The 27326-nt window shown below is 32.9% G+C and overlaps 1 protein-coding gene and 1 pseudogene across 6 annotated transcripts; one reads left to right on the forward strand and one right to left on the reverse strand.

Moving 5' to 3' along the window:
* Nucleotides 1-1274: 1274 nt before the first annotated feature.
* Nucleotides 1275-25798, reverse strand: LOC115986561 (3-hydroxyisobutyryl-CoA hydrolase-like protein 1, mitochondrial). 6 transcript variants are annotated; one of them, XR_004090784.1, is made up of 16 exons: nt 8175-8425; nt 8001-8081; nt 7390-7458; nt 7203-7243; nt 6536-6576; nt 6320-6399; nt 5573-5656; nt 4603-4687; nt 3768-3853; nt 3566-3687; nt 3421-3481; nt 2426-2524; nt 2222-2323; nt 2095-2136; nt 1449-1831; nt 1275-1363 (listed from the first exon to the last, which is right to left on the reverse strand). XR_004090784.1 is itself a non-coding variant. In XM_031109690.1 (15 exons), the coding sequence occupies exons 1-15, from the start codon at nt 8313-8315 to the stop codon at nt 1712-1714; spliced, it is 1254 nt and encodes a 417-aa protein (XP_030965550.1). In that variant the 5' UTR covers nt 8316-8425; the 3' UTR covers nt 1275-1711. The 6 variants fall into 6 exon arrangements, 5 of the variants coding, with proteins under 5 accessions (XP_030965550.1, XP_030965554.1, XP_030965551.1 ...); XM_031109690.1 differs by having other exon boundaries at nt 1275-1831; XM_031109694.1 differs by lacking the exons at nt 6536-6576; nt 8001-8081; nt 8175-8425 and adding exons at nt 25706-25709; nt 25783-25798 and having other exon boundaries at nt 1275-1831; nt 7185-7248.
* Nucleotides 19540-25138, forward strand: LOC115986568 (annotated as a pseudogene).
* Nucleotides 25799-27326: the final 1528 nt, after the last annotated feature.

Below are 27326 nucleotides of genomic sequence, written 5' to 3' on the forward strand. Positions count from 1 at the left end.
AATATACCTAATTATATTTCTATTTTTTAGTTTGATTTATTTTGGTATTTTAAGAATTAGTTTTGATATATTTGGAATATAATTTAGGTCTATTATGTGAATTATAATAATTTATTGGAAAAAAAAATTCTTAAATAGTTTTAATAAAAGTTTAAATTTTTTATAAGACATAAAACATATAAGCATAAGTGTACAACCCCACTAATCCAACCTAACTCATGTATGTTTGGTTGGGTTGGTTTCTACATGTCCAATGAGTTGGGTTGGGTTGAGAATTTATCAACTCAATGTTGGGTTAAAAAAACTCTCCAACTTAACCCATACATACTCCTGTTATAACTTATCCAATCAATGAATCCTTTTGGATCAGCTTCTTTTCTATTTGTAAGGCCGACATGGGAATGATTTGAGCAGAACTTGAAAGTAAAGAAACGAGACACCAATCTATTAATCGGAGGAAAGTTGATAGTTATATTTTTGAGTAACTTAGGGAAGAAACCACCCAAGCAGCATAAAAATTTAATTATTGAAAAAGAAAAATGTTACCAAATGTTCTCTGTTCTCCAGTTTAAGAAGCTAAATTTTTTAGTAACAAGCAGCTCTGCACAATACAGTACTTTTGGTCATTTGGTTTTTGATATTACTTCCCCACCAAACTTGACATTCTCCTTACACATGTTTTCCAAGGAAATATGTAAAATTTCACAGCGGATTCTTCGATGATTCATGGACATGCATATGAAATATGTGGGAGTAAGACTTTTGTCTAATGTACTAAAGTACTGGATGGGATAACTCTTAACAAAAAGAATAGCATTCTTATATAGTAAAATAGAGATGCAAGAATACAAGAACTAAGGAATTTGGTACTCGTGTCCTTGGTGTCATGATGGACAATACATATGAAAGAAATTAGATACATGAATTATTACAGCAGGTGTCCCAACAAAGTAATTTTTATTTTTTGCTCATGTGACATGAACTCTATGGAAATGAATTAATAAAATTCTCAGGAAAGAAACTGATTTATTTATTTATTATTTTTTTGTTCTTTGACTGGCAATATCCTGAACTCAGGCTTCAAGTCCTGGCAGCTAAGAGGGCCATGCACTTGAGTTTCAATCTGAATAATAAAGAAAGATAATCAAAACAAATTCAATTTGTGTTACACATTTACAAATTGAAATCCCATATTTCTTGTGTCTTTTATTATATCAAAAAAGTAAATACTACTTTAGCCACTGACATTGGCGCTTACCAAACAGCAGGACTGATTTTTTTTTTTCAATTGCCCCATCCCTACTCCCTAGTAATCCAATATTACTTCAAGAAATGTTCAACACTGCAGAATTCAATCTAGTCCCTGTTCAATGAGGTACATTCTTCTGTCACAAAAAAAGTCCATGACAACAAACCCAAAATTACCAGTCTTAAAGCTAGAAACATACTCTGATTAGAGTTTCTTGTGTAATTATGATGTTCTTTGTAGGCCACATCCACTAGTCCAAACAAAATCTACAACTTTATTTATTTCTTTATTTCTTTTACTTTTCTTTCATTCCAAGGTCAACAATAAGCTACAAAATAATGGGTTAGTTCTCCCCTTTGTATTGATAATTGCCAATGATGAAAGGCTACAATCCAGGCAGATTCATCCAAAATACCTTTGGCTTCTTCCATTAATTAAGCAAAACTGTTGCAATTTGATTAACTATGTGAATGCTTCTCGCAGTTCTGTGGGTAGCTCCAGATCAGGCTCAGATTTGCTGAGTGGTGAAAAATAGTGCTCTACCATGTCTTTGGACACTTGTTCCAAGCTCGGAGGATTCCACTGCAAATAAAACATGACAATTCAAAAATTTAAATGTAATCGATGGACAATTATCTACTAATAATAAAAGTAGATTAGCAATATTGCCATCAACAAATCTGATTATCAATGATAGAACCCCAGTCTTCCACAGTACCTTCTCCTCTTACAACAACTTGCTTTGTTTTTTAAAAAAAAGAATTTTAGATTGGATTCTTAAATGCAATATTTGCAATATTGCTACCCCACTTGTCCAAAAGGCTGATAACATAAGCTGATGATACCTTTGGTGCCAGGTCCTTGTCTACCATTCGTGCCCGAACACCCTTTAGAAAAAGTACAGAAAAAAAGTTAAGTAACTAGGATCATGAGGATTTGTTTTATTAAGAAGATAATCAAGAGAATGTATACCTCACAAAAATCTCTGGAAACCTGATTAGATATCCCTTGCAGTGACATTCGGTACTCACGTATCAAGCACTGATCAAGGGTCTGAAATCTACCTTCTCGTATCTGAGCCAGTATGGTGGTTAGGTCGTAATGCAATAGTTTCTTAAAGGGGGAGGAGAAGGGGACAAGGGAAAAAAGGCCCAGTTCTGAGTATCAGGGACTCACAGATTTCAAAGAAACCTTCAAGCCTAATGGTGAAGCTTCCTTAAGTCTCCTTAGGGTGGAAATGCACCATGCATCATTTGTTTTACTTGTCTCACTCTCCTGAGAGAATTGTTTAATTTAAAAACGCAATCACAACTCACAAGGTTCATCCAGAAAAGTATAGGGAGTAACAATTTAGAGAAATACCCACATATTTTGTTTCATTTTATTACCTTAAAGATGGTAATACTAGTATGCAACAATTACAACTCATACAGCCCAACCTTCAGGTTAGTACTTAAGAGACTCAACACGCTATATAGATATGGTCCAAAAAGTCAAAAGGAAGAAGTAACCAATTCAAGACACACTTCCATTATTTGTATTTTTTTCTTTATTTTTTTTATTTCTACACATGCTTTGGGTTGGTCTTGAACCCCTAACCTTAGCCTCCATCCCATTCTTAAGTTAAGAAGTGTCATTTGAGCAAGGGCTCATTAGCAATTCCATTATCTGTATATAAAATGTATCCCTACAAAATTACCTTCCAATCAACTGTGAGGTAGCTAAAGACATTCATCATAATTCTGTTAAGTTTTATTTTTTTAATTCAATAAAATGATTTTGGCTATATGGCTGCTTCAGTCATTCTAGCCACTTGTAAAGATGAAGATGACAGGAAGCATCTACAGGGTACTCAGATTGACTAATTGAAAAGTGTCTCCTTGATGAAGCAAAAAGTTTTAAAAATGATACAGTTCTCCAAGAGTTGGTATAGATATTTTTTCATTTAATTTTCCTTTTCTCCAGCAACATGGTTTCTCATGCCTAAGATTTTCTGTTATTTTTTTTTTGTACCATCAATTTTAAAAATAACAGAAAGAGATTTGAGTATGAAATCAGACATGTTGAACATTTTGTTCCATACAAAGTATCATGGAAATCTGTTATATTGTAATGGGTTAATACTTAATAGTTTAAAATAAAAAGAAATATGCAAATCAACATGTTCTTACCAAGGCATCGATAATTTCTTCAACTGTGTCATGGCTGAAACATTTATCAAGTATTTCAATCCTAGACAAAATTGCATAATAAATAGATCAGCATTTTATATCTGCTACGTAAATACTCACACACCTGAGGGTATAATAGACATACCTGTGAAGTACACTTATATTATCTAGATAGACAAGGTCACTACATTTTTCTAAAGAAGTTTCAATGACAGAAGGATCATCAGTATCCAATTTCCCAAGTTGTTCTTCAATTAAATCAAGCTTCTGTGAAAAAAAAGAGGCACCACTATGTTATATAAACAAGAAAGATGATTAAAACAAAGAAAGGGTCCAACAATCTTAACTGAGCTATGCGCATAGTGTGTAGCAAGCCCACAAGAAATCATTTCTGCTCCATTAAGTTTTTGTCCCGTGAGACCCAAGTACTCCCCTGCAAAAAAGAAAAGATACAAACTGTATAAGAATTTAATTGAGAAGCAAATACAGGTGTCATCAATGATTCATCGTACTAATTGGTTTCTCATTTATCAAGACCTAATTACATTGTCATCATTGCTTGATATGTAGAAAGGGTCAAGTTAACCCCACAAGTTGCTCGGAAAACAACATTGAATAAAGTCACCCAGCTATCCAAAGTAAACTTTAGCATTAGAATATTTGTCATTGCAGCATCTACTTTCAGTATAATGGTCACAGAGGAAGTGACATCTTATGGTGCAATGAAACCAAATGCAGCTCCCCATATGTCAACTACCAACAGCCATAACAGTGCCTCAACACAAATTTTAGACTACAGAACTTTTAAAGCAATTTGCTAGAGCTTGTTATCCAACATATACACAACAAATTCATGACAAGAGTCCTAATGCAATTTGTATAAAGAACATTGCTGAACCAACTGCCACTGTGTACTTCTAGAGATGAGAAGCATACTTCAAAATAAAAATATTTTGCAGAGGCATTTCATTCCCACATTCACTCCATTCCTATGAAAATCATAAAAGATTGAGGTAAATTCACATTAGGGCAGAATGTTCATCGCAAAAACAATGCTTTACATGATGTTTTTATCAGACTTATGCAAGAACCAGAAATAGTCCAAATCAACAAAACCATGTACAAGAAATTCAGTGAAAATTTTGACTACACGTGAAAAACTACAATGCACTACAGGCATACCCAGGTGACCAGGTAGATGTGAGAGGAAAAACGATGCGCCAGCATCAGGGTGGAAACCAATTAGAGTTTCAGGAGTAGCAAAAACCTGTGAATTGTAAGAATAAATTATTTTTGAACCAGTCTGAGCAAATGATGTATAGCAACTAAGGAATCTGAAACAAATAAGAAATCCAACACTATTTTTCCCATCACATAAATATGCAAAAAGAATCAAACATATAGTTTCATTCCTAGATTACATGGATTGGATAAGGGTGTGTAATGTGTACAAGTGCTAAGTCCCATATCGAGTGTTAACTAGGTTGAACTAGGCTATATATGGATTATGAAGAACCCCAATTGTAACCCGACTAGTCCTCTTGGGGTATAGCATAGATTTGGCTAGCACTTACTTGAGTCTATACAAATAGTGTTAGAGTCAACATGGGACTTGACAAGAACATAAGGAATTGAGTGGAAAGATTGTGATACTCAGATTATGTGAATTGGATAGGTATGTGTTGTGGGGACGTGTGTTAAGCCATACATCAGGTGTTACCAAGCTTGGGCTATATTGGAGATCACAAGCAACCCCAATTGTAACTTGACTAATCCTTTTAGGGTATAGCATAGATGTGGCTAGTGCTTCCTTGGGTCGTGACAATAAGTGTATGCTAATGAAAGTAGAAGATCATACTCCTCAATTATCTAATAAAATTGAGCATTCAGTTATAAGTCAACAAACCAAATCCAACCTAATGCATGACAAATTTAAGTTACAAAAATAAACTTCCTTTAACGATATTAAATAATTAGTCTAATTTAGAGGGTGCAAAATAATTAAAAAATTTCTTCCACAAAAGAAAGTCAGTAAAGAAAAAAATTCGAAACAATCATCAAAACCAACAACTAGATAAGAAAAGAAAAGTTTCTCAAAAAAAAAAAGATAAGAGAAGAAAAGGACGAAAGTACATGCGAAGTTGCTACATACAGTTTTATCAGTTGCAACCCTAAACATCCCAGGGATTGAAACTCCAGCCCCACCACCCATAGTAATTCCATTCAAAAGAGCCACCTGCATGGAGATTATTATTACCCTACCACGAATATACTGGGTTTTGACTAATGTAGTTATAATAAACAGAAAGTTAATGTCCAACATTTTATCATAGGGACTTGGGGCTAATAAAAATCATCCCCACATGAAAGGGAAAAATATAATAATAAAAAAAGAAACAGTTCTGAGACTTTTGGGTAGATACCATAGTTCCCTAAACCAGAACTCAGTGACTTCTTTAACATAAGTACAGCAGGGGGAAAAAATTCAAAACTTTTTGGGAAAATTTAGAAAATCCAAGTATGCTAGCAGAAGGAAGGATAAAATAAAAATAAGAGGAATGTCAAAATATGGTGGTAACTGGTAAGAGTGTAAAGAAAATTGTTCAGTGCTAGAATAGGAGCCAAAGATCAATATAGTAACAAAACCAAGTATCTTTTGATAAATTGATAATTGAGAGAGGGGGAAATTGAACCTTGGACATCTTAGTTGGAAACACTAGGAGGAGCTAGCTGAGCCACAAAACTATTAGCCATAACAAAACCAAGTATCTCAAAGAAAACTCTCCATAAATGACCATATCAAAGCTATATTGATGGTAATATAACACTCCAAACATAAGAGCCCCCAATATATTAACCACTATGCTTAAAAAAAGAAAGAAAGAAAAGTAAAACTTACATGTGGCTTCAAATATGTACCTAAAATGTATATGTAAGTATATAACGTTCTAAAAAATTCCTTACAATCTTCCATTTTCCCTGCATAGAGTTAACCAATGGTTAATGGATGATTCTAGTGAAAAAACAAGCACCAACTCCATAACAAAGATTAGCAACTTAAAGATTTGCGAAGAACTTAAGTATAAAGTTTTCTTTAGCTTTATCAATGACTGACCATCACAAAACATTCTGGATGCACCTCCATACTTTATTGATCCCACTCTTATACCGTAAACACTGGGAATATGTTCAAACTCTCAATTCTTATGGAAAGATCAATCCAAGGTAGTGTAAAGAAACAAATTCTGAGATCCATGTATCTATGGGTCATTTAATACTAATATTGTCACTTCATTTCTAATTTTTTATTTAATAAAGCTATATTTACTAATACGCTATCTTACTCTTGCTTATCCATTTTTAATTTTTTTTTTATTTTTTTTATAATTAGATAGATAGGGTAGGGGAGATTTGAACCCTCGATGTCTCTGCTGGAAACACTAAGAAGTGCCAACCAGTTGAATTACAAGACTTTTGGCTATCTTACTCTTGCTTAACCTAATCTTAAGACTTCTTCAATTTCCTCCCAAACAAAGCAACAATCAAATTTGGCATCTTTAGTTCCAGCTTAGGTTTACTGCTAAGTGCTAATAACTGCATCCCACAATCCTATCTCATCTCCCTCTAATTAAGGCTAGCTAGCCTAGCTTTCTCTAGATCATATACAATGAAGAAAAATGATCAGTTCACAATAAAAATTAACTTTTAAGTAAATGACCTTTTCCAGCTAAATCTTAAAAGCAGAAGTAAGATGAGTCTATTACCTGCATTTATCATATGATAAAGTGTCACAATATCTCCGCCAGCACAAAATGCCCTGCCACTGCCCTTCAGAGAATGCAAAACAATGTTTAAGTTTTTAACTAGTTCTTGAGCAAAAAATAATCACAACTAAAATTTATCTTTCCCACTAGAAATATTACATGTAAATGAATCCAATATCTGATAAAAGCATAGATGTTTTTTTACCTTCATTGCCACAAAACCAATATCTGGATTATTTTCCCAAGACGTATACAACTTTTGCAATCTAGCCCCCTAGAAACCAAAGACAACTCATTAAAAGACAGATAAATGTTTCTAATTTGTAATACAGAACAACACAAACCCATATAACAAAATCAAAGAATATAAATTTTAGCCACTAGGGAGAAAAACAATAAGTCTACTTGCACAATAAAGTCCACAACTTTTTTCACAACAGTTGAGCTTGCAAGTTGTAATGTACAAATCATAATTTGCCACCTCAACAAGTTGTGAATTTAGTTCTGTCTCTAGCTTTAGTCAGAGCAAACTCAAGCCATATAACTATGCATAATAATAGTTGTCAATTTAAACACCATAACAACAATAACCCAAGTAAGGTTTTCAATTGAACCAATTGGAGGGTATATAACAACACAGATACAGAGAATTATACAATTGGAGTAAACCCAATTACGCATAATGATTCTCAACCAAACACCATAAAAACAAAGACCCAGAAAACAAATCTTCCAACTGAACCAATCTTACAAATTGGGTACGAACCCAATAGCCAAAAACACCAACACACACAGAGTATCTAGTAAAAAACACACCATGGCAGTACTAAGACAATTGAGCACCGATGGCCTGTTCAGGATTGCTGTTCTAGACCAGGCTTTGCCCTCAACCAATACCTGCAGAGCGAGACACAGAGAGAAAGAGAGTTAGTGTGTGGGGGTTAACGAAAGAGAATAGACAAAAGGGTATTCTTGAAAGTTGAAACTGACTTGGTTGTCAAGTTCATCGGTAATAGCTGTGTCCGGAAGAGAACAGAGATTCCTTGTGTGGAATTGGTTGAGGAAACGAAGACTGTGAATGTGAAGATTGTTGCGCCTCTGCAACAGGGCTGCCTTAAACCTCTGCATCATTTAGCTCACCCACTCTTTCAAATTCTGCTCCAACACAACACAACCCAAGCTCTCTACTCTCTAGTGATAAATTGATAATAAACAATTCTGAGGAAAAAAATTAAAAAACTATGAAAAGAAGAACAGAAGAAGAAGAAGAAGAAAAATGCTAAAATATTATTTTTATCCCTAAATTTTAAAATATTTATTTTTTAACCTTAAACTTGGCAAAACATTCTTTTTTAAGTCCTTGTGTCTATGACCGTCTACGTGATTAACAGAGTATTGATTTAATATGTGACTTGGAATAAACAATTTTATTTAAAAGAAATTATAGTATTGGCACACCACACACTTGATAACAACTTTTTCAAAAGGAGGATATAACCCTCGTTTTGTTTGAGAGTAATTTATTTTCAGAAAGTTATTTGCATAATTGGAGACAAAAAATTAAAAATTAACTTATTTTTAAAAAATAAAAATTTATTTACTTTCAGGGATGGACTTAGAATTTCAAGCTAGGGAGGGTCGAAGTATAAGAAAAAACAATTATAAATAAGAATCTATATAATATTAACAAATTATAAATACATAAAATCATTATTACTTAATACATTAAAATGCAATCATCTACCAAAAAAACAAATTTTTTTTTTTTAAATACTAGGCTAGCTAGGATTTTTATTTTTACTTTTTAAACTTAGAGTATTCACAATAGTGGTGCTAAAAAATTTAGTTTTTAGCATCTCAAAAGGCTAATTTATCTATTTTTCCACCTCATTTTACAATACACCCAACATCAAATGTTATTATGTTCTATTTTTTTCCCACTTCATTTAAAATATTATAAATAACTCATTAAAATAATAAAGAAAGAGAGAGAATTTGAGTTTTTTAATTGAAGGTAGAGAGATAATCTTAATAAAATATTGTATTTTATTTTAAAGAACTTGCTATAGTCAATTGATATTTATACCAGTTTATTGTAGTAGCAAAAAATTTAGTTTTAGTTTTTCTAATAACACATGGTTTTTTGGTGATAAAATATTTTTTTTTCTAAAATATAATCAACATTATGAATGTTTAATTATTTTGTTTAAGTTTTTGGGTGGAATAGTTGCTAGTTGGGGGGGGGGGGGGGGAGAGTTTTGGAATGGGGGCAACTACAAAAATAATGTATATAATTTGTAAAAAAAATAAAAAAAAATTTGGACCAGGGGGGCTCGGGCCCCCTTGGGCCCGTACCTGGGTCCGTACCTGTTTACATTCTTAGCGCAATGGTTATTCTACAAGTACAAATTTTTTGTGGGGTGGAGGGTAAGAGTCAAAGTTCAAATCTTTAGGAGAAAGTTTCACATACATATACATTTAGATGATTCTAGAGTAGAATTTCTATCTTATATATAAAAATAAAAATAAAAACTAAAACTTATATTATTTTTGAAATAAAGCAAAAACAAAAGAATAGTTTGGGACCCACAAATAATAGATAATTTAAACTAAAAACTAGCTTATAATTGGTTACCAAACACACCCAAATCGTAAAAATTCTAGCCAATATAATTCTTATGTAAGGCCATTCTATCCAACTTTCCTCACTTCCTCTTGCATTAGGCAAAACGCAAAACACAATAAACCTTCATTCCACAACATTAAGGGCCCGTTTGGTAGAGGAGTTTGAGTAATATTGTTTGAGTGCTTTTGATATACGTGTAGGTGAAAAAATGTGTAAAAATGTGTGTAATGTTGTTTAAAATGTGAAAATGTGTGTTAGAACTTACTTGCGAAACAGGCCCTAAAACCCCAATGTCCAACCCCCTCATAGCCACACCCTCAACCAGCAAGTTCAAAGGAGTGATATTCTCTCAAACCTAATTACCATAATAATTTAAAAGTGATATAAAAGAGTAAGTATAGGGACACATACAAACTCAAATTCATAACATGTTTAGGTGTCATATTGTGATTGGTACACCTATTTTTTTAGTAAGTACATGTGGTGTTATGTGTAAATGCTGAAATTTAATCACAATTTAACACCCAAATGCCCAAACATATTATAAAATTACATGTAAACTAGTTAAAGGCTCGTGCGTTGCACGGTTTTATCATAAACTTATATAATATATATTTTATTTGATAAACAATAAACAAATAAGTAATTATTATAATAACAAAAGGAATATCTATTGTCTAAACTACTTTGCCTGGTGTTGTTGGAATGATTAGGGGGAAAAAGAAAGAAATTTTAATGTTGGTTTTTCATTTATCTTTGTTTGGGTATTGAAGAAGTTGTAGTAAACTGAGATTAATACGTGTATTTGGCTTAGTTGAGAATTTTCTAGAAATTGAATTTTACCAAACCATGAAGGAGAAATTATGATACTCTTAGCAGGTATTTTGAAGAATTGATAATAGTAACGAAACAACTAACTATTATAATAAATAAATAAAAAAGTAATAAAATGTATTGGCATAATAACTATCAAATATAAAATGATAACAATTAAAAAAAAAATTATTATTTTGTAACATACCAATTGTGTTCTAATGAGTATTTTGTATTTTTGGGAGATTGTCGAACACCTCTTTATACACTATATTTTTAGTGTATCCTTGTTCTTGTTTGTCATTATTCTTTATTAAAATATTTAGTCCTTCGGGCCTCGTTACTCGAGACAAAGCAACATACAGCTGGCCATGGCTGAACACTAGACTTGGCAAGTAGAGGCCAACATTGTTTAGAGTTTGTCCTTGACTTTTGTTGATTGTCATAGCATAACAAATCTTTAAAGGAAACTGTCTTCTTTTTAGGATGAATGGCCATTTTGATTCTGTAGGAGATAGAACTATTCGAGGAATAAGAACCTTTATTCTAATGTTTGAACCTGTAATAATTTTTGCTTCTATTATCCAAGTTCCTAAATGTGTCACAATCAACCTTGTTCCATTGCACATGCCAAGCTTTTAATTTACATTTCTTAAAAGCATTATAGGTACTCCCTCTTTTAGTTCTATCTTATGATTTGGTATTCCTGGAAACTCAAGTGTATTCAAGAATTCAACTGGATAGAGATTATCTTGATCAGGGATATTTGATGATGCTTTGCAAATAGAGTTTGAGCTGAGATAATGATTCTTCTCACCTGGCACAAATTGCAGCATGTATTGATTTATTTCATTGACAGTTTCATTTTTTGATGTGAATTGCCCTTTCCTTCAAATATTCAGTATTTCCTTGCATTTCTTCAAATAATGGGTAAGTGCTAGATACTTTAGCTCATACTTCAGCTCATCAAATGGAACCAATTCAAATTTTTTGTTTTGCAATAAGTTCATCATTTGTTTCTAACAACTTCACAGATGTTGTTGCATAAAATCTTATCATGTACTTGTGATTCACAATCCTATAAGCATCCTTGTTTTCGACAACTCCAAAATATTTTATTTGATAAATTTTACCTTCTTGTATATCTCTAAAATGATTAACAAATGACTTCCTAATACTTGCATGAATAAGATTATCCTGAAAAAATGAGAATAAACTTATCAAGAAAATATAATTCAATTGTATTTGAAGAGCTAAAAGTAATTTTATTATCTTATTTCAAAACTTACCTTCTCATCAAGAAGCACCAAATCAACACTCATATAAGTTCATTATTTGTTTTAATATTAAGAACTTCCCACATTCTTGTGACTCTAACTCTAATATTCCAATCGTCTTTTTCAGTGTCGATTTCATCCAAAAGATTATATCTTTGACTTTGTCTATCCATTCTAATTTAAAAAAAAAAAAAAAAATTTATTAGCATTTATCTAAAAGAAATTTTGATAGAGAAAAATGAAAAGTAAAATTTTTGAAAAATTAAAAATGTTTACACCTTCAACAATTACAAACATAATAACATATTAATAAGATGCACAACAATTGCAAAGAGTATAATATATTTAAAAAATAATATTTTTGCAGTGCAGCCTCATTGGTCTGTGCAAGTTATGGTTCTATGGAGGCACTAACCTGATTCAAGCCCTTTAGCGGCAATTAAAAATTAAAAACATATTATAATATATAATTAAAAAAACATAGTATAAACATTAATCATAGATTCACAGATCAATTTCTTATATAATTTCTTAACAATCAAACTAATACTATTAAAAAAAAAATCAATTGAAAATCCATAACAATTAAACTTAAGGAAATCAACTTAAACAAATACACAAAATATATTCAATTTGATGAGAAAAAAGGTAGAGTAAACAAATACGTACTTGTAAAGTTGTAGGTAGAAGAAGAGAATAGTAGAGATTGTAGGTAGAAGAAAAGAATAATAATGCAAAGGAACCGTATGATAGGTATTAATTATGAATTATTTGATATATATATATACACACACTCCACGTTGAAGAATTTTATATGAACAAAAAGTCTAAAGTTAATTAAACAACCATGTGATTCACCATATTATATCAATTGTAGTTTCTCTTTGCCGGTCAACTTCGTATCTTCATCAATAACGTTTTATTTTTTTTTTTTTTTTATTCTAGGATATATACGGTTTTATAGTTGGCCTTAGCCACATAACGTTTTGTTTTGGTTTTTTTTTTAATCCTGGGATATATACGGTTTTACAGTTGGCCTTAGCCACACATTGTAGGCCGGTTTGGCCCTTTATTTTTTTTGTTAAATCAGCCTTTTCTCTTGGGAAAGTGTTATATCGTCTCTACATACGCGTCTATCTAATGCGTAAATTGTGTCTATCTTATGCTATATCATCTCTACATATATGTTTATCTAATGCGTGAATTGTGTCTATCTTATATATATTTTTTCTTAAAATCTAAAAATTTAAGAAAATTTTTGCAATATGGTGAAGCCACGTGGCGCAACCATAGCATTTAAGCCCAACTTTTATTATATATAACTAGTAATAGGCCCGTGCGTTGCACGGTTTTATGAAAAAGCTTATAAAATAAATATATAAATAATTATATATTTTAATAGACTCAATAAAGATAAAAGAAAAAATTATCAAGTGTAAATAATTATTTCACTAAAATAAGGGGTAAGATTTCTTCCTAAAACTAAATTAAATGATAATTCCAAATTGATAATTACTTAAAAAAATGTACTAAACAATTGATAAATCTAAAATTAATATAATCTTGATAATATTATAAATTAAAATTAAATTTGATAATTAAATAATACACATGTAGAACATCTTGATAATTTGATGTAACATAAAAATCAAATAAGAAAATTGTTAAAATTAATCTATTAATTCTAACCATATTTAATCATTAATTCTAAGAATTGAATTTTAAATTGATAATTATTTTTAAAAAATGTACTAAATAATTGTTAAATCTAAAATTAATATAATCTTGATAATATTATAAATTAAAATTAAAGTTGATAATTTAAGAATACACATGTAGAACATCTTGATAATTTGATGTAACATAGAAATCAAATAAGAAAATTGTTAAAATTAATCTATTAATTCTAACCATATTTAATCATTAATTCTAAGAATTGAATTTTAAATTGATAATTATTTTTTTAAAATGTACTAAATAATTGTTAAATCTAAAATTAATATAATCTTGATAATATTATAAATTAAAATTAAAGTTGATAATTTAAGAATACACGTGTAGAACATCTTGATAATTTGATGTAACATAGAAATCAAATAAGAAAATTGTTAAAATTAATCTATTAATTCTAACTGTGGGGCTATTGGGGGCCAGAGAATTTGTGACCCCGGTCCACTTTACATTAGGGCCCAAGGCCCAAGCCGAGGAGAGGCATAACTGAGGACATATAATGAAAGTCCAAGTAGCCTTGAGACATAGCCGAGGATGATCCTGTTCTCGGCATCCCCAAAGCACTCCTAAAAGAAAGGGCAAGAACGGTATAGGAACAGTTTAGGGAAAAACCGAACACATCCACGTTGATGGAGAAAGGACTCCTGGACAATTGGGCGACAAAGGACAAAGGAAAGGCTGTCATTACTGCAATTAAATACTCTGCACCTTACAGAGCAATGCTTTTCAGTTTTTACAACCACCCCCAACCACTTTGGGTATGGGCTGATAGGACAAGTATCTGCCCTAGAAAACTGAACCTACATGTGGACGTTGGAGGGAGGGTAAATGCTAGTATAAAAAGAGAAGTAAGCAATCCAAAGAAGGGGCTGGGAAAAAAGGCCAAGAACTAGAGCCTCCCAGGCCATGCCGAGGAGAAAGACTTCCTGAGCAAACATGGTTCACCTCTGTATGAGTACCGTGACCACCCACTGTCCTATGACCAAGGCCTAACCTTTCAAATCCACGCTCTACAAATTATATTGTTTGGGCCTCAAACGTGCGAACCCAATACCATTTTGGGGTCGTTATAAATTGAGTCCTTACAATTGACGTCGTCTGTGGGGAAGGCTTGTGCGTTGGCACAAGTGGTGGATCGAGAAAGTCCCTCCATCACTTCCAGCAGCCCGTTGTTGTGCCCTAACATAAAGTTCCACTAGGGGCTACGCTTCGAAGCGTCAGTAGCGCGAACGGTTTTAGGGGCTTCCAACGTCAGATCAACGTCCCACACCTTGGCCGAGGGGTTAATCCCCCCAATCTAAGTTTTGAACAGAACTAAGGTATTGCATGGTCCTCGGAGTCAAACCTATGGGGAAACCAACTACTTAAAAGAAATCTAAATTTTGGACAGAACCAAGGTATTACATGGTCCTCAGACTCAAACCTATGGGGAAACCAACTACTTAAAAGAAATCTAAGTTTTGGATAGAACCAAGGTATTGCATAGTCCTCGAACTCAAACCTATGAGGAAACCAACTACTTAAGAGAAATCTAAGTTTTGGATAGAATTCAGGTATTACATGGTCCTCAGACTCAAACTTATGGGGAAACCAACTACTTAAAGAAGATTATGAGTTTTGGACAGAATCAAGGTATTGCATGGTCGTCGGATTCAAACCTATAGGGAAACCAACTACTTAAAAGAAACCTAAATTTTGAACAGAATTAAGGTATTGCATGGTCCTCGGACTCAAACCTATGGGAAAACCAATTACTTAAAAAAGCCTAAGTTTTAGATAGAACCAAGGTATTGCATGGTCCTCGAACTTAAACCTATGGGGAGATTAGTCATTAGAAAATGGATTAAGTCTTAGACAGAATGGAAATCTTGTCCTGCCCTCGGATCCCCAGCTCTAGGGAAACTAATGTAAACGAGTATTTAGGCCCGGTACAATCATACCTCGGTCCTCGAACCGGATGCAAAAAATGGTTAAAGCTATGAATGTTAGGAACGTGGCAAAGCACCCTACTCCTCGGCGACCCTCTCGGATAGTTCATTTTGGGTTATCCATCCTCGGATGATCGCCTCATACGCAATGCATAGCATTCAACTGTTATCCTGGTTAGTCTTATATGTATAACTTTTTTTTTTTAGGTCGACATTATTAAGTCTGTTAGTCCCAATAAGTTTAAAATAATAGCTTTTTGTTAGCAGGGGTTTCGGCTCTAAGTATCGTTCAGAATAAAAAAAAAAAAAAATAGATAGCACATCCATTCACAATATAACTATTGCAGAAAAGAAAGAATACTTAGAATAAAATTTAGTCATCTTTTATTAATACAAAGAAATAGTACAGCGTACAACGAGAGGCTTAAGCAAGCCTTTACCGGAAGCTAACTATAAAAGTAAAAAGAAAAGCAAAAAGGAAAAAGATATAAGGGAACGATAAATCTTTCAGAATTCTGCTCTTGTGGCGACTAGGCGTGTCAGGATGGCCCCTTTTGATGGAAGGGGAGAAGAGGTAGAAGAAGAAGCAGAAACACCAGGATGTCCCTAGTGATGGAAAAGAAGAAGAAGCAGAGGTAAAAGGAGGCACCAGAGAAGGAGGAGAGGAGGAAGTGGGGATGTCTAACCCCCGTGCCAGCTCTGACTCCCATCAGGCCAGTGCCATGTTAGCAGCGCTCGAGAGAGAGCGGATGGTACCGACGATGAGCAACCCTAGTGCTATCTCACCAAAAATCTGATGCGACCGGCACCTGCTTCGGATTTTGGCTAAAGGAGGAAGAGGCTTCTTTCCCGCCTTGTCAAGGGAGAGAAGTGTTTTGAGTCTCTGTCTCCCTTACCCTGACCGGGCCATCTTGAGTCTCGGAGTGACCCAGTGCATCTAGAGAGGGTGTGGTCCCTTCGCCCCCATCTTCGCCCCAGCCATGTCACTCCCTAAGACTTAATCCCACTGACAGTGAGGACTTTGAGCACAACAGGTGGTTTAGGAATTTGAAAGATTGAGGAGTTTGTACGTAAAGGAAATGATCTCCTACCTTGCTTCTTATATGGAAGGCAAGTTTGGTGGCATTTAATCTGTACAGATTTTCAAGAAAAGCTACAAACAAGATAATTCCCACTCAACTCCCAACGCCGTCTACAACCGTTGGATTGGCGTTGCCTCGTAAAAGGAACTTATTAAAAACGCACCTCGAACACTAAAACGGCAGAAGCACGACGTGAGTAAAACTAAAAGAATGTCTCATAACCGGGAGCGTTTCCCAGGCAAACGAAAAGACACTGATATTAATGAAGGGCAAAACTGGGCAAGTCATGATATAGGCCCGACATCACCAAAACCCTCCTCCCCGACCAAGAGGTCGGGCAGCAGGATTTTGAGGGGCTATTGTGAGGCTAAAGAATTTGTGACCCCGGCCCACTTTACATTAGGGCCCAAGGCCCGAGCCGAGGAGAGGCATAGCCGAGGACATATAATGAAAGTCCAAGTAGCCTTGAGACATAGCCGAGGATGATCCTGTCCTCGGCATCCCCAAAGCACTCCTAAAAGAAAGAGCAAGAACGGTATAGGAACAGTTTAGGGAAAAACCGAACACATCCACGTTAATGGAGAAAGGATCCCTGGACAATTGGGTGACAAATGACAAAGGAAAGGCTGTCATTACTGCAATTAAATACTCTGCACCTTACAGAGTAATACTTTTCAACTTTTACAACCATCCCCAACCACTTTGGGTATGGGCTGATAGGACAAGTATCCGCCCTAGAAAACTGAACCTACACGTGGACGTTGGAGGGAGGGTAAAGGCTAGTATAAAAAGAGAAGTAAGCAATCCAGAGAAGGGGCTGGGAAAAAAGGCCAAGAACCAGAGCCTCCCAGGCCATGCTGAGGAGAAAGACTTTCTAAGCAAACATGGTTCACTTCTATATGAGTATCGTGACCACCCACTGTCCTATGACCAAGGCCTAGCCTTTCAAGCCCACGCTCTACAAATTATATTGTTTGGGCCTCAAACGTGCGAACCCAATACCATTTTGGGGTCGTTACAAATTGAGTCCTTACACTAACCATATTTAATCCTTAATTCTAAGACCCTAACCCTAAGCATATAAATTAGATCAAAGCTAAGAAAATTAGTTTAAATAAAAGGCAACCAATACACAAAACCTAATCAATTTAATAAAAACAAAATACAAAAACAAAGAAGGAGCCTTTAGAAACTTGACAATGTTTTCGAATGTTTTGAATTCATTAATTAAAATCACATGAAAACAAAAAACCAATAATAACAGTAAAGAAAAAAAATAATAATAATAAAATAAGAAAGAATACATACCTGCATTGTTATGGGATTTAGGCATTCACATATTGAAATAAGCTTTACTCCAAAAAGGATATATAGAGTTATATATATTGGTAGAGTTCCATTTGAAATATAATTCATTTAAATCTTATTGAAATTAAAGATATCTAATCAATGTGTTTGTTTTTATCCCATAAAAATTGGAATTAAAAAAAGGTCATATGAATAGAATGAAAAAAAAAAGAGTTGATTCAACATAACATAACATGTAAAAAATTAAAATTTAAAAAAAAATTAAAAAGAGAGAAAGAGAACGTAGTTGATAGTTATAAGGAATTTTGATATATATATATATATATATATAAATGTCATCAACGTAGAAATTATCAAATTATTGGAGATATATACTGTTTCTTGGGATAGATTTATATTAATCACCTCTTGAAGAATTTGGATTGTGCTTATCCCTTAATAATCAAGTTTTGTAGCTTGATATTCTGATAAAATAATATTAATTTAATAATTTTGGAATTTTGAAATTTTAGATGATAATTATTAACTAAATTAAATTTTTGTATGTTAAATATTATCCCCTAATTTAAGAAATATATCCTAACAAATAAAAAAATAATGTTAATCTAATTTTATTTAATGATAAGAATGAATTAAAGTCCTGGTAGTATATTATTCCTTTTTAATTCTTTAAAAATCTAAAATTTTAATAAAATTTCTGCAATTTGGTGAAGCCAAGTGGCGCAACCACGGCGTCTAAGCCTAACTTTTATTATGATATATAATATAATATGATATGATATGATATCCCAACTTTTATTATATATAATATGATATGATATGATATGATGTTGGTATATGATTGAATTGATAATATAATATATTTTTACAAAACTTTTGCAAAAATTAGCAAGATATTTTAATTTTTGTATGTAAGTTTGGATTTTATCCCAAGAAATAGAATCCCCACATTTATATATATATATATTTTTTTTTACAACCCCTCATTTTTTTTTTTTTTTTGGGTACTTTAGTAGTTAGGGAGGTGCCATTAGACCAAGGTCATCATAAAGTAAAACAATTACAGAGTCCAACATTTTCTTTATTTATATTTTTCCAGGGACGCTCAGATGGTAGACTTAAATGTATTTGAAGGACTTGAATAAAACCCAAGGTACCGTCACATTCTTAATTATATGAAAAAAAAAAAATCATAAATGAAATTTTGATTCTTACCTTTTGGGTCATTTTTTGATTTGGTTCTTAAACTGATTTTGCTCTTAGGTCAGTCCCTAAAATCAGAAAATCGATTATATTTTGATTTCTACCGTCAACTCATTAACAAAAAAATACATATGTGATAGACGGAATACATTGCATGCTGATGTGGCTAATAAAAAAAAATATATATATATATATATTTATCATTTTCTAAATATCACATCACGTTTAAATTAGTAAAAAAAATGCCAGCTCTGAAAATTTAAACAAAATTTTTTTTAATCTAATTTAAACTAAAATCATTCCTTAAAAAAAAAAAAATCATTATCTTAGTCTTTTTCTTTTTAATTCTTTAACCTTATCTTTTTAAGTCTATTTCTTTTTCTAATCTCAAATATTCTCTCTCTTCACCGTGCATGGACGCAATCTCTCTCCATTGTAACTCCATGGCCGGAGCTCACAAGCTTGATGCGGAGAAAACGATCTGCCATGGACGGTATCCTGATGCGGTCTTGGGTCTTGGTTCGGCGGAGTTTCCCTTGAGGGTTTTCACGTGGGAGGCTCTGCCATGGACAAGCCACCCCAAGCCTTATCTCCTCCGCCTACGGCTTCACATGTGGTCCGATTTTCCTCTCTTTTTTCAATTGCAAAACTTTGTTCCTCTTGTTCTGGGTTTGTTTTTGTTTTTGTTTTTTGGAGAGAATGTGGAGTTGTTTGATTTTATGGGTTTTTTGTGTGTTTGTTTCGCAAGAAAATTTCTGGGTTAATGGGTTGCTGGAGATTGGGTTGGTTACTATATTTATGGGTTTGTTTCTCGGGTTTATTTATGGTTTGGTTTCTTGGATTTATTTTTTGTTTTTCTGGATTTGATGGAGATTGGATTTGGTTGCTGGATTTGGATTTGGGGTTTGCTAGAGATTGGTTTGGTTGCTTCTGTCCTTTTTTTCCTTTTCTGCTGCAACCCTCTCTTACTGTTTTTCTATTTGCGTGGGTGTGGGTGTGGCTGGCTGAGGCTGAGTCCATTTCTATTTCTTTTTTTTTAATTATTATTTACTTTGCCTGTTTAAAATTAAAGAAAGAGTTTTTTTTTTTTTTTTTTTTTTTTTTTTTTTGAGAATCAATTAAAGAAAGAGTTTTAAAAGTTAAAACCACGCAAATTTTCACCCATATTATTTGACATGTCGAAATTGTGGCCAAAAAAATTGTGGACTACTGTTTATTAATATATTTGCAAAAAAGGCTATATTATAGATTTTGGTAAATTTTAATGCAAGGATTTTGTGGGATTGCACTGTAATTATTCGTATTTAATTTAATTTTTTTTACTTCCTAGATTTTCTCAATGAAACTTAAAAGGGCGATAATATCAAGATCTATGATGTCGGACATGGTATTAGATTCTATTCTGTTCTAGAAATATTCACCTCTATGAACTGTTTTATTTCCAATTTTTCTACTATATGATAAACTTTGTTCAATAGAACAAGTAAATCCGCTGCATATTCTGGTGCCCCTTGTCTAACTGTGGGGGCATTAAAGAGTTGAATTTTTTTTTTTCATATTCTATTCTATTTTTTATATATACAAAACCATCCCCATTCCTTTCTTATTATATGACTTTATTTTCAATATATACTCTTTTGTTTTGGAAGCTTAGAAAATGTGGGAAATGGCACAATATGATTTTTAAATGATGAAATATTTATTTATTATTCATTATGAATCTTATATTATATATGATAAAGAAAGCAAATCCCCCTCTCAACTAAGTCTAGCACAACCATTTAGCTTGGTTGAGGTGGTTCGAAGTGGGTCTTGCATTCGATGGAAGCTTCATTCTCATCTTTTTCCTTTGATTGGAAAACAAACAGATGGATAGGTTCTTTTATTTCATTACATTTTTTTTTTTGGTCTCAAATGTTGCCAAAATTTATCTACAAACAATATTTTAATTATTTATCTTCAAAATTATCCATAACTACATTCGGAAATCCTGTTTTCTAGTCAGTTCATGACTTCCAGCAATGCTGTTATATGATATAATTCTTAATGCAACTGTTTAAATCTGCGGTTATCTTTGTGTGATGAGTTTAAGTGCCATTCTTGTAGATAATCTAAAGAAGTCCTATAAGTTTTAGGTGCTTTGTTATTGTTATAATCATTATTATCTTATTATACATTGTAGTCTTTTCCAAATAGTGGGAAAGAATGAAAATTGAAAGAAAAGCTTGATTTACAACAATATGACTGTTATTACATGTCAGTAATTATGTTAAGGAGCAAGTGTATTTGATTTTCAATTTTATACGTTGGCGATTCTTTCTTCTAGACATGATAATATATAATTTTTGTATCTGTAGCTCAAAATTTTGATTTTATTCAACAGGGCAAATAGGTTATGCCATTGCTCCAATGATTGTGAGGGGAATCATGCTGGGTCCTGATCAGCCTGTGATTCTGCACTTGCTTGATATTGAACAGGCGGCTGAATCCTTGAATGGGATAAGGATGGAATTGACTGATGCTGCCTTTCCTCTTCTGAAAGGTATGTCCCTTATCTTTAGAGCTAATTCTAGGTAGGTAGAATTATTCTCTTCCTTAAGGTTTCTTAACTCATGTCATGAATATGGTTCAATAGGTGTGGTTGCTACCACAGACATTGTTGAAGCTTGTAAAGATGTCAATATTGCCGTTATGCTTGGTGGATCACCACGGAAGGAAATTATGTTGAGGAAGGATATGTTGTCTACAAATGCGTCTATTTACAAGGCTCAATCTTTGATCTTGGAGGAGCATGCTGCTGCAGATTGCAAGGTGATCATATAAAAGCACTTCAAAGTGTAGATATAAGATTTTAGAGATACCCATTAGCTTGTAAAAAACTATTGATTTCAGCATCCTGTTCTGTTACCATTTGCTTGTAGAAATATGTCCTGGTACATTCCTTATCTAACTTGTTAGAATTATGGTTAAGTGATTAAACTTATCATTTCCTGAGAGCTTAAGCTTTTAAGATAATCAGTAATTTAACATGATATTAGAGCTTAATCTTAAGACTAATTGATCAGATATTCTTTATATGTCATGGCGTTTAAATACTATTTCACTAGAAAGAAAATAATTCAAAGTCACTGAAGAGAAGTGTCTGTCCTCTCTGTCAAGATTAGAGAAGTATATGTAACCATATAACTAGTTCCCCAGCCCCCTCTGCCACTCTGAAAATAGAAGAAAAAGAAACTGTTATCAAAATGTAACATTTAGGTCAATCTTTAAAATTCAAAATATTTGTGTTTGTTTATTAATCCTCTCAAACATTGTGTCTTTATGTGCTATTGTTGACAACATAATTATGCTTTTTCAAGTCTAGTTTCCAACTTATTACGAACATATTTAGTGAAAACATGGATTTCCAACGAGTCTGTTTCCAACTTATTTGTTCAACTCTTTGACAACGTGCATCCCCTTACTCACCTCGTAATCTATAAAAAAATATTATATAAATATTCAGCAAAAACCAGATTTCTACTAATTACAAATGTTGGAAGATTGAAATATTTTAGAATTTTTTTTTCTTTCCCTCAATGCTGTGCAGTTAATTTTGGAATTGATATCGTTGACTAAGTTGATGCGTTTTCTTTGCATATATTATGCAGGTGTCAGTTGTTGCCAACCTAGCAAACACTAATGCCCTTATCTTAAAACAATTTGCTCCTTCAATCCCAAAGGAGAACATCACATGCCTAACACGACTTGATCACAACAGAGCATTGGGCCAAATAGCTGACAGGCTAAAGGTTCATGTTAGTGATGTCAAGAACGTAATCATCTGGGGAAATCACTCTACAACTCGAATATCCGGAAGTCAATCATGCGACTTTCACCACCAGAAATGGGGAGAGACCAGTCAGAGAACATGTTGCTGACGATCATTGGTATCTCAACATATTCAACATGTTTTTTTATTACTACTTTCACATGTTTAAATTACTTGGAAACATGGGTTGATAAACTACTTTAAACTTTTCAAATGGGAGGTATAGTAACATAGGGTTCAAATTCAGAACACATAACATGATAAACTACTACTTGTTCTAAAAGTTTAATTATTAGGAAATGATAAATTTAATTATTTAATTATTATTCTAGCATAACTTGTATCTAAGTCAAATACATAATGTTATCAACATTCAAGATTTTGGTAATTGTAGCAATCCCTCCCCCCTCAAAATAAGTAGTGATTGGTCATCTATAAAGAGAAAATTGACCTAGTGAAATTATGGCTCTCCTTAGATTATCTTGCTTCTTTTAGGCAATAGTTTCAGGTGTACTGTCAAGTAGTATCTACATGCTAATTACCTAACCCAGGGATCCCAATTTTTAGGGTGTAGGCAGTAACCATTTTTACTTGAATTTGTACTTATCAAAAAAAAAAAAATTTATATACTTCAATTTGTCTTGAGAATCCTGTTAGGACCTGGCTTTGATATTGAAAAATTATTAAACAACAAATTTTTAGGTTGGAGTGGGGTAAAGTAGTGTGCATGTTGAAATTTTAGGTTGCAACCCTTTGCAGGATCTTCAAAAGCCTAGTTATGTTGACAATATTCACATCTCTAAGCATCCTTGTCCACTATTTACTCTGCTTCACTCCGAACAAGTCTCTTTTCTTTTTTCTTTTTTTAAATAAATAAATTTTGTTTGTCATAGGTTAAAAACCGAGTTCATCACCACTATGCAGCAGCATGGTGTAGCCATTATCAAAGCTCAGAAAGCATTAAGTGCATTTTCTGCTGCAATTGCTGCTTGTGATCATATACGTGATTGGGTTTTCGGGACTCCCAAGGTTGATTCTCTTTCACCTCAAATAGCATTTGATCATGCTGACCTTAATTATTTGCCTTTGAGATTCTGTTTTTTTGTTTTTTTAATTACTATCTTTTGTAATTCTTCCTTTGGCTTTGTCATTCAGGGAACATGGGTTTCCATGGGAGTGTATTCTGATGGTTCTTATGGGATTCCACCTGGCCTTATTTACTCTTTTCCTGTTAAATGTGAGAAAGGGAAATGGTCAATTGTGCAGGGTAAGTTCTGTGGCTTCTATATGTTGTAAATGTTGTAAATGTAACATCTTCTTTCCTTGAGAGTTGAACTTACTTCCAATGTTTCAGAAACTACAAATCACTGTAACCTGCATGGAGGAATATATGTTGTTTGTCAATTATTTCTTAGATCTAAGTAATGGTATTAACGAAGGTAGATGTTGAAGAGATCAAGGATATATTTTTGGAATAGTATGGACTGTCACAATAATGTGCACAAAGCTCAGAACTCCCAGTTACCGACGAGCAATCAATAACGATTACAGAGGGCTGAGAGTAATATAATTGAGGATTCATGAATAAATAGTTATAACTATGAGAGCCTACTATAGTTTTGTGTCAACATTTTATATTCCAAAATTTTTGTGAAATGGTCTAAATTTTATGATCTTACTTGCATGATATGAGACTATTTCAGTGCACTCAGTGTTTGGTACTTGTTTATGCAATGGCAGGGCTTAAGATTGATGAGTACTCGAGGGCAATGATGGATGCAACAGCAAAAGAACTCATTGAGGAAAAATCCTTGGCCAAGTCATTCCTAGAGTAATAGTGAAGACAACTTAATAAAAATACATGAAAAGGAAAAAAGGAGTTGTCAATTATTTCTTAGATCTAAGTAATGGTATTAACGAAGGTAGATGTTGAAGAGAGCAAGGATATATTTTTGGAATAGTATGGACTGTCACAATAACGTGCACAAAGCTCAGAACTCCCAGTTACCGACGAGCAATCAATAACGATTAAAGAGGGCTGAGAGTAATATAATTGAGGATTCATGAATAAATAGTTATAATTATGAGAGCCTACTATAGTTTTGTGTCAACATTTTATATTCCGAAATTTTTGTGAAATGGTCTAAATTTTATGATATTACTTGCATGATATGAGACTAGGGAGTTCCAGTTTCCTTTGCAACTTTATGTACAACTTTTATCTGTCACGTATAAGCTTTATAAGTTTTGGAACAATGACAGAACAAGATGTGTCATTCTGATTTATCTTTTCTCATGTGTTGGCAAAAGTGTAGACGAATTCACCAAACACCTCCCCAATAATTAGTTTGTTGCCTTTTAGATACAGTTCTATGTCACTGATCATGTGTTTTCATTCATTTTCTAATTAGTCATTTAAAGTTTATATTAATTATTTTGAAAGTCCTATAAAACTACTATATTACATGTAATGCATGTGTACTGTAGTTAATAGTAAAATTGAAACATTTGCTTTTGGGAGTAATTGCGCTCTCTTCCTTTGAAGTTTGGGGAAACCACAATCCATCTCAAATTTGAAGGGAAAAACTAGTCAACCTTAAATATTTTGTTTATGGGAAATGTCATTCATTGCCTTAATTCCCATAAAAGGCCGAAGCTAAGACGTGGGTGTGTTTTCTCAATCAAACACCATAAAAAGTAAAAAACCCAGATAACATAGCTTTCAACTGAGCCAATATTTACCCATCTAGTGACAACCCAATAGCCAAAAAGACATACACAGACGAACAAAAATATCATCCAGTGAGAACACATACCACTGCAGTACTAAGACAATTGAGCACAGAGGGCCTGTTCAGAATTGCTGTTCTGGACCAAGCTTTGCCCTCAACCAATACCTGCAGAGAGAGACAGTGAGTAGACAAAAGGGTAATCTCAAAACTGACTTGGTTGTCAAGTTCATTGGTAATAGCAGTGTTCGGAAGAGAACAGAGAGTTCTTGTGTGGTATTGGTTGAGGAAACAAGGACTTTGAAGACACGGAACTAGTCTTTTACTTTTAATTAGTGCCTAAAAAAGGTGGGTAAAAATTGAGATCATCAAAATCCTATAAAAAAAAATTGAGATAAATAATGTAATTAACAGTTATATATAATAATATATTAATAAGTTAAGGGAGATAAATAAAAATTTTCATCATTTTTAAGGTGATATCTTGTGATTAGTGCATACTGCATACTAAAAGTAATGCTAATGACAGATATTTGTTCAATTAACAACTTAAATTGTGGAAAAAAAATAGTTATTAAGTAAGTTACAATCTATTTTGTAGAAATTAGCAATATATATTAATCAGTAAGTATTGTTACACAATAAATTTTTCGATCTTTTTTTCATAATTGCTATTGAAGTGACAGATTGTGAATGAGTGTACATTAAAAATGATGCCAATAATAGTCCCGACAATGAAAGTAACGTTGCATTAATCACAATCTACCATCTCAATTGATTGTAAAAAAAGTTGTGAAATTTGCCTATCGATAACAACAATAATTTTAGTTTTTAAAGGGTATAGTCCTATCTCCCTTTGATCCCCAGTCACAATAGCAAGCCAAAGACAAAGTCTTAACATCTCTTTTTGTTAACATCTTTGTAGAACCCATGTGAAACCCCACCTCTCCCTTCCTCACTATATTCCCATCTCCAAATATGATACATATATATCTCAAACTTTCTGGAAGTAATTTAAGGAAAACGCCAAAAAAAGGGGGAAAAAAAAGAGTATTCAAAATGACAAGCATGGTGACACATTTTTGTAATTGGTACCATTCTTTTCTCATTGTATGACTTTAGTTTCAATATTAACTCTTTTGTTTTGGAAGCTTAGAATAGAACATGTGGGAAAATAACACTATGATTTTCAATAATGATATATTTTCTTATTCTTCATTATGAATTTTATATTATATGATAAAGAAAGCAATCCTCTCAACAAAGTCTAAGCACAACCATTTAGCTTGGGTGGTTAGAAGTGGATGTTGTATTCAATGGAAGTTTCATAACTTAATTCTATAATATCCTTATCTTTTTCCTTAGTTTGATTGGAAAACAAACAGATGGATAGGTTCTTTTCTTTGATTGAGGAGATCTCTTATACTTGTGCATCTCTTATGCAAGTTGTTTTGGCACCTGAAATTTCGTTGTACAAGTTTCTTTTAATATTCTTTATTTTTTGTTCATATATTTTTGTATTTTGATGCATCATACATATGTGTATATATGTTAGAAGGTTGGATATTTTGAGAAGAAATCTACAAGGAACTGTTTATTGATCAGTTTGGTTTTTGAGAAAATGGAGCATCTTG

This window comes from Quercus lobata, chromosome 4 (assembly GCF_001633185.2).
Source record: "Quercus lobata isolate SW786 chromosome 4, ValleyOak3.0 Primary Assembly, whole genome shotgun sequence".
NCBI lineage: Eukaryota > Viridiplantae > Streptophyta > Magnoliopsida > Fagales > Fagaceae > Quercus > Quercus lobata.

Excerpts from the sequence above, each read along its gene's own strand:
- LOC115986561 (XM_031109690.1), bottom strand. The coding sequence starts at position 8,315 with ATGATGCAGAGGTTTAAGGCAGCCCTGTTGCAGAGGCGCAACAATCTT. Across the intron at positions 6,400-6,535 it reads ATCCAGAATGTTTTGTGATG|GGAAAATGGAAGATTGTAAG; the intron begins GTCAGTCATTGA and ends AACTCTATGCAG. Across the intron at positions 2,137-2,221 it reads TTTCCAGAGATTTTTGTGAG|GGTGTTCGGGCACGAATGGT; the intron begins GTATACATTCTC and ends CTTTTTCTAAAG.